The 6,807-nt window shown below is 43.0% G+C and overlaps 1 protein-coding gene across 1 annotated transcript; it reads right to left on the bottom strand.

The window, feature by feature from the left end:
- Positions 1-1,930: 1,930 nt before the first annotated feature.
- On the bottom strand, positions 1,931-4,797 carry LOC121718676 (lipopolysaccharide-induced tumor necrosis factor-alpha factor homolog). The gene is made up of 4 exons (XM_042103767.1): positions 4,686-4,797; positions 4,120-4,154; positions 3,112-3,244; positions 1,931-2,785 (listed from the first exon to the last, which is right to left on the bottom strand). Exons 2-4 carry the CDS (start codon positions 4,148-4,150, stop codon positions 2,677-2,679), a joined length of 273 nt encoding a protein of 90 aa, XP_041959701.1. The 5' UTR covers positions 4,151-4,154; positions 4,686-4,797; the 3' UTR covers positions 1,931-2,676.
- Positions 4,798-6,807: the final 2,010 nt, after the last annotated feature.

The raw sequence follows: 6,807 nt of genomic DNA, 5'->3' as shown, positions 1-6,807 counted from the left end.
GCTCTCCCCACTCCCCTCTTTCCTCTGGATGCTTTTATAGGCCACTGCTATATAAACCAAATCACCACTCCACTCAGCCTCCCAGTAGCAGCGTCCAGACTGACCCGCGCTGACTAGACTCTGACCCAGACTGTCACATCTCTCTGGGTGGTGTCCAGACAGACCCTCTATGTGTGTTTGGTGTCTGTGTGTGTGCCTGTGTGTGTGTGGTGTGTGTGTTTAGTGTGTGTGTGTATGTGTATGTATATATGCATGTGTGTTGTGTGTGTTTGGTGTGTGTGTCTGTGTGTGTGTCTGTCTGTGTGTGTGTGTGTGTGTCTGTCTGTGTGTGTGTGTGGTGTGTGTGTATGTATACATGTGTGTGTGTGGTGTGCGTGTGTGTGTGTGGTGTGCGTGTGGTGTGCGTGTGTGTGTGTGTGTGTGTGTGTGTGTGGTGTGCGTGTGTGTTGTGTGTGCGTGTGTGTGTGTTGTGTGTCTGGTGTGCGTGTGTGTGTGTTTGGTGTCTGTGTGTGTGTGTGAGTGTGTGTTTGGTGTGTGAGTGTGTGTTTGGTGTGTGTGTGTGTGTCAAATGACATATTTCTTTGCATTGCCAAAGCAGAACATCCAACAGATAAGACACGTATACATATAAACTGGTGTGAGTGTGTCCGTATGTTTTTTTTTGTGTGTATCTCATGTGCTTGAGTATAGTGTTTTCCTTGTGTGGTGATCACAATGGCGAGGATAGGTGTACATGTGTATAGTGATGGTGTCAAAATTGCACGAAATTGAAAGTGTAGGATCATTATGACACCCTCCGAATGCATGCCAAGTTTCGTGGACTTTCGTTCATGGGCGGCCTTACAATAAAATAATTGATGTGTACATTTAGTGACCGTACACCTACAAGGATTCCCGGGACACTGAAAGACCGGGGTACACGAAACTTGGTGGGCATGTAACCCCACATGGATAGCATGGAACCATCATTTTTCGTTTTGATTTGTAGCCCCCCCGCTGGACTGGACCCCCCGAAAAGAGGGTAGGGCAGACACAGTTTTCTGTGAATATCTTCAGAACCGTAGGGCCTAGGATGACCGTATGTTTGCCTCAGGGGTCATGTAAACCCATTCCATATGCACACATGTGCATAAACAGATACACACGCACACACATACATTCACAGTAATCCTACGTATGACACATACTCACACAGTAGACATATATACGCATGCATGCACATACACACACACAGGCACATAAACAGGCAAACACACAAGCACATGCACATGCACGCACACACACATAAACATAAACATGTACACGCACACATGCACACAATTCAAAAATTTCTCAGAATTATGAACAGGCAAGATGGGGGTGGGGTTGTAATCATGTTTTGGTACTTGTTGTCTAGCAGATACCAGTGAGAATTGAGTGTGCATAATGCAATTCAGTGGGACAGTTAGAATTATATATGCCTTTCAGCTTGACTTATTTTTGTGGAAAACAAGTGCTGGACTGGGCGGTGTTCATATTTTGTACCGCTATGCGGTACATCTAGTTTAATTGGCTGTTGAGCTCGAATACCAACAATCTTTCACTATGTTCAAGGACTGTACTTTTAAGCTCACATAAACAACAGTGTTAAAAAGGATGCAGAATATTACTCTTTATTGCCAGTGTACAACAAGGCGTAGGCCTACTGTCAATTGAGAGCAGTGCTCAAATTTACTTCACTGCAGGTGTCCACGTGGTTACATGGTGAGGAAGTTGCCTGACATAATTTGTAAAGATTTAAATTGACAGAGACCAACAGACTTTAGAAACAGCCACAGTAACAGTACAGTGATGATCAGAATTGTTTGTATGCCTTCTGTTCCAGCCTTCTGTGGGTCTTGTCCTGCTCTGCTGTCTCAAATGGAAAAAAAACACATCACAGCCAGTCTGAACACTTGTGCTAATCAGATTTAATACTTCCATTCAAACAAAACAACAACTACCAATCAGCTGTTTGTCATTGTGGACATGAGGCAAGATTATGTTTTTGGTTTCATTTAGCAGTCAGCATTTAAGAGTCGAGATCTACCTGGTGTACATACTATACTTTTTGCTCGGCGACCATTATGGAAGAACATGTTTTTCCCATTAGTTCACCTGACCTATTGTTGTGTTGTGTGTTTAAGGGATAAGATATCACATCGGTGTGTGTGTGTGTGTGTGTGTGTGTGTGTGTGTGTGTGTGTGTGTGTATGTGTGAGTGTGTGTGTGAGAGGGACAGAGTTAACGGCATAGCAACAGGGAACAGCAAACAAATACAGCTGCACTGTGGGACCAGGTCAGGGGTGTGGTCATCGTCCTGACTGCAGAACCGCTCTGTTCTCCCAAATGAAATCAGAACCAATTTAAGAACCCAGCATGGCCTCATGGAGTCAGGCCCAGAGCACAGGCACGCATAGAGGGACTGCACATACAACAAGGAAGAGTGTGTGTGTGTGTGAGGGAGAGAGAGATAGAAAGAGAGAGAATGACTGTGGGTAGGTGTCCAGGTTTAAGTCAAGTTTTAGACCCTCAAGTAAAGTCACTCATTTGGGTGGACATTCGTTCATTTGGGTATGCGGTATATCTAAATTTACAGAGTTGCAGGTAAAATCTGTCTGTGTGTGTATGTGTGTGTGTGTGTGTCTATGTACTGGGTTATAGACGCTTGTAGACCCCAAGCACAGCCTTGCAGTTGGAACAGGTGTGTTTTGCATCTCTCAGGCGATCAACACAAAAAGGGATGAGACAGCAACCAAGGACAAACCTGGAAGAGAGGAGAGAGAGAGAGAGAGGTCTCACTCACACTGCTGTAGAGTTCAGTTTGTAGAGGGGTAGAAGCACATTTAATCTCCAAGAGGAGGTAAAGGTCATTACAGCACAGTACAGTACAGTACAGTACCTCTTAAGAGTGTCAGGGTTAAAAAAAAGGAAGGCAGGTTTGGTATGTTTTCTGACTCAAGTCCATCATTTGTTGAGAAACTTTACAGATTTGTATTTGCACATTTGCATTATGTCTTTAACAAAAACACTTTTGAAGAACTTTTGTTTTGTTTTTTTCTGCCTTTTTTGACTGGACATCTTTGTGCTCACCCGCACATGAAGAGTCCGCCACAGAACAGGTAAGTGATCAGGCCAGAGGAGAACTCCACCTTGGTGACGCACGTCTGGTGGCAGCTCGGACACGTCACCTGCACTGGGCTGTCTCCGAATGGGCCAATGGTGGCTGGGGAACAGGTGGATGGTCAAGTTTTACACAAGGACAGTCCACTCAGAGACAAAAAAAGTGTCTCCATCAGTGGTTTCAGTGGTATGGTTTCAATCTGATGGGGTAACAGGTAGCGATGCTAAAAACTCCCAACACCCCAAAATATACAATACACAGAGAACATACTAATGAAAATGTGCATCTAGACTACATGTAAATGAATGCGTATCTAACTGTGTATGTTGTTACACTGCAATAGAAACTAATTATGCAGCATCCTAATGGATTTAAGTAAAATGAGTGAACACAAAAACCCTTCATCACTTTAATGGCACGTCATGGCCTGTCATATGTCATCATTGCAGTTAATAGCCAATGGCTGGGTTTCCATTCAGCTCATTCACATATAAGCGCTTTGAAGAAATGAACATCTGAGAGTTTCCATCAAATGTATTGTGTGAATTGAAATGGATATTCTTAATCAAGTTAAGACTTCTGAACAGCTGTTGGATCAAAACACAAGGTCGCAGGGCAACATTTAGGTTAAGTATAAGTAAGTATAAGTATATCTATCTTTTGATCCCGTGAGGGAAATTTGGTCTCTGCATTTATCCCAATCCTTGAATTAGTGAAACACACTCAGCACACAGTGAACACACAGTGAGGTGAAGCACACACTAATCCCAGAGCAGTGAGCTGCCTGCTACAACAGTGGCGCTCGGGGAGCAGTGAGAGGTTAGGTGCCTTGCTCAATTAAGGGCACTTCGGCCGTTCCTACTGGTCGGGGCTTGAACTGGCAACCCTCCGATTACAAGTCCAAAACGCTAACCAGTAGGCCATGGCTGCCCCATATTCCATTTATCGAAACATAGAAACATAGAATCTTTACGTACCAACAGGGACTTGGCCTGCTGTGTTGGCCATAGCTCTGCAAAGACAGAGTATTAATGTAGACATTTCATCAGACACAAGTTCACAAATGTTTAAAATTAATTAATACAGTTTACTACTGATAATATGCAATTGTACAATAGTAGAGTATAGGCCTAATAATATAATGTGTAGGCTACTGAATGCTTGGCTCCCCGAGCAACCAGAAAGAATGATGAAAAGTCTGAAAATGCAATGAACATTTACTCCAGAACCACTCTTAATATACCACTATGTTTCAAGTCAGAGGTACACCGGTCACCGGAGTAAAAATGCACAACCAGATTGTTTGGGGACATGTAATACAGATTGAAGGTTTCAACAGTCAGTGGTTGCCAATGAGAGAGAGAACCAATAAAACCGTATGACCACAAACATATTTCTGAACATAAAATAGTATAATAACATTTCCATATTGAGTAAAACACTGCACATATTCAATATGTATTCATCTATAAATACACAATGTTTTACTTTGATGAAAATGCACTTTAGCTAACAGCAGAGAAAACGAACTGTGACTACTTACAGAGCTGGCGGTCAGGCGGAGAGTCCAGGAGGCGCGTGAGAATAACAGGCTTGTGTTTGTTCCAGCCCTGTCCATCCCATCCCTACTGGACAGTCGTCAGCAGCCGCGGCGGCGGGAAGTGGAGCGGCGGGATCTCTGCCAGCGTGTCCCGCTCTGCTCTTCTGACTCTTAATGAAAGAGTCCTCTATGTGCAGCGCACAGCCATCTCTCACGAGATCCACACACTTCAACAGACACTGAAGAGCAGCAGAGCAGTCCGTGTGCAGCCCTGTTATACAGTTGAATGGGATGTTGGGCTATGCTTATTTCTGCTGGTTATAACAGGCTAAGATGTTATTTTGGGGTGGTTGTTTGTTATGTGTAAGCAGCATACCTAAATTATTCTTTTGACTCACATGTAAACAAGAACAGAGCTTGTTTACTTCACAGCTTCGGTTGTTGTGTCAGCAGTAGGCCTAATAAATGGGCCCTGAACCTCAGCCATAGCCTACATGACTATTTGTGTATCTGTTCATTTACATGTTGTTACAGTTTCTAGCTTAATTTGTTTATTTTCAAATGCATAGCTAAATTAGTGAATTTTAAATTAGTTAAGGCACAGCTATCATATAAAACACTAGTTCTAGTGTGTTTTAAGGGTTCTATCAAGTGGTCCTCAGATATCTTGTATAACAACATTTCAACATGTGAAAATACAATATATTTTATAACAGTGCCGGACTTTGTTTTGTAGTCTTCAAGGTCTACAAAGGTCTACAAAATCTCTTTGATTCATCTTCCACTGAAGAAACACACGTCATCAGCATAAAAGAACCTCAAAAACACCAACCTTTTGCTTAAACAACAAAAACAACATCTTACATTTATATAGCGCTTTTCTCGTCACTCAAAGCGTTTCACAGGGAAGGAGGGACCTCACTAACCACAACCAATGTGTAGCACCTACCTAAGACAAGGTATCCATTGGTCTGGCTGCTGGCTAAAAGTGACATGTCGTCACTTCACTAACCAAATGAGCCACATATCCCAAGACCAGCGGGCTCCCAGGAGAACAGGCTCCAGCTGTGTCTAAATTAGGAAGAATTTGGGGGATAAAAAGGAAGCGAATGGGGAAATAACTTGCACATGTCCCTGAACTAAATTTCATTACTCTGCAGTGCACTGCTCTTCACACATGGTCTTCTTGGCAGCCGCCAAGCAGACATAAAAAAGGCTAGCAGCAGTCACAAGAGAGTCGGGTTAATCTGAGTGTCACCGGAGTATCATGGGGTCTGACTTAGCTACTTACATACAGTAATGCACTTTTACAGTAGCAAGTAGGAATTTTACAACAACACACCAGAATTTACAGCTGTGTTCAGGAAGCCTTTAGGATGAGGTTAGTAGCCCTAAGATGAATGAGATGAAGATGAAGGTCTCACAGCTTGCTTTCATGATAATTTTGAGTGCATTGTGTCAGATGTTCACTACTGGACATTGGGGAAAAAAACATGACAAAATTGCCCCAACCTGTCTGCCGCATGCTGTCAGAAAAAGTAAATGTATGTGATTTCCAAAGATATAGTCTTGCTACCATGACATTCCTCTGTGGATACTCCTGAGAGGGACTTTGGTTGTCACAGACTACAGATCAGATTCAGTTGTGTGTAAATCAACTTCCTGCATCAAAGGCCTTTCACTGTGTTATATGCACCATCTACTGGTCATGCTGTTACAGGCTAGAAACAAGACAAGGAATTGTCTCATCTCCAGGGGGGTATTCCAAGTACATGGTTTAGTGACAAACCAGAGTAAGTGGTAAACCTCCTACAGACAGAGCTGTATGGATTCATTCTCCTAACAAAACAATGCCATAGGGCTCTTGTTGTAGGAGGTTTACCACTTACTCTGAGTTAACTTAACCAGGTTTGTCACTAAACCTACTTGGAATACCCCCCCCCCTCCCCCATGTCTTTTGATGCACATGAAAGGCACAGTGCTTAATGCAGGTTTGTTTGTGGATTGCTTGGAATAGTGAAGAGCTTGGGAGGAGCAGGAGTCTTTCTCTCTCATTTACTGAACCAGGACTGTAAATGAGCATCTGAGTTTTTTTGTTTAATTTTTAAATGGGCACACACACACA

This window comes from Alosa sapidissima, chromosome 9 (assembly GCF_018492685.1).
Source record: "Alosa sapidissima isolate fAloSap1 chromosome 9, fAloSap1.pri, whole genome shotgun sequence".
Lineage (NCBI taxonomy): Eukaryota > Metazoa > Chordata > Actinopteri > Clupeiformes > Clupeidae > Alosa > Alosa sapidissima.
Note: the sequence above shows the minus strand (reverse complement) of the source record. Positions and strands in the feature narration are given on the sequence as shown.

Coding starts and splice junctions, on each gene's coding strand:
- LOC121718676 (XM_042103767.1), bottom strand. CDS start 4,150: ATGGCCAACACAGCAGGCCAAGTCCCTGTTG. Junction 3,245..4,119: donor AGCAGGCCAAGTCCCTGTTG/GTACGTAAAGAT, acceptor CCTGTTCCCCAG/CCACCATTGGCCCATTCGGA. Junction 2,786..3,111: donor GGCGGACTCTTCATGTGCGG/GTGAGCACAAAG, acceptor CCTCTCTTCCAG/GTTTGTCCTTGGTTGCTGTC.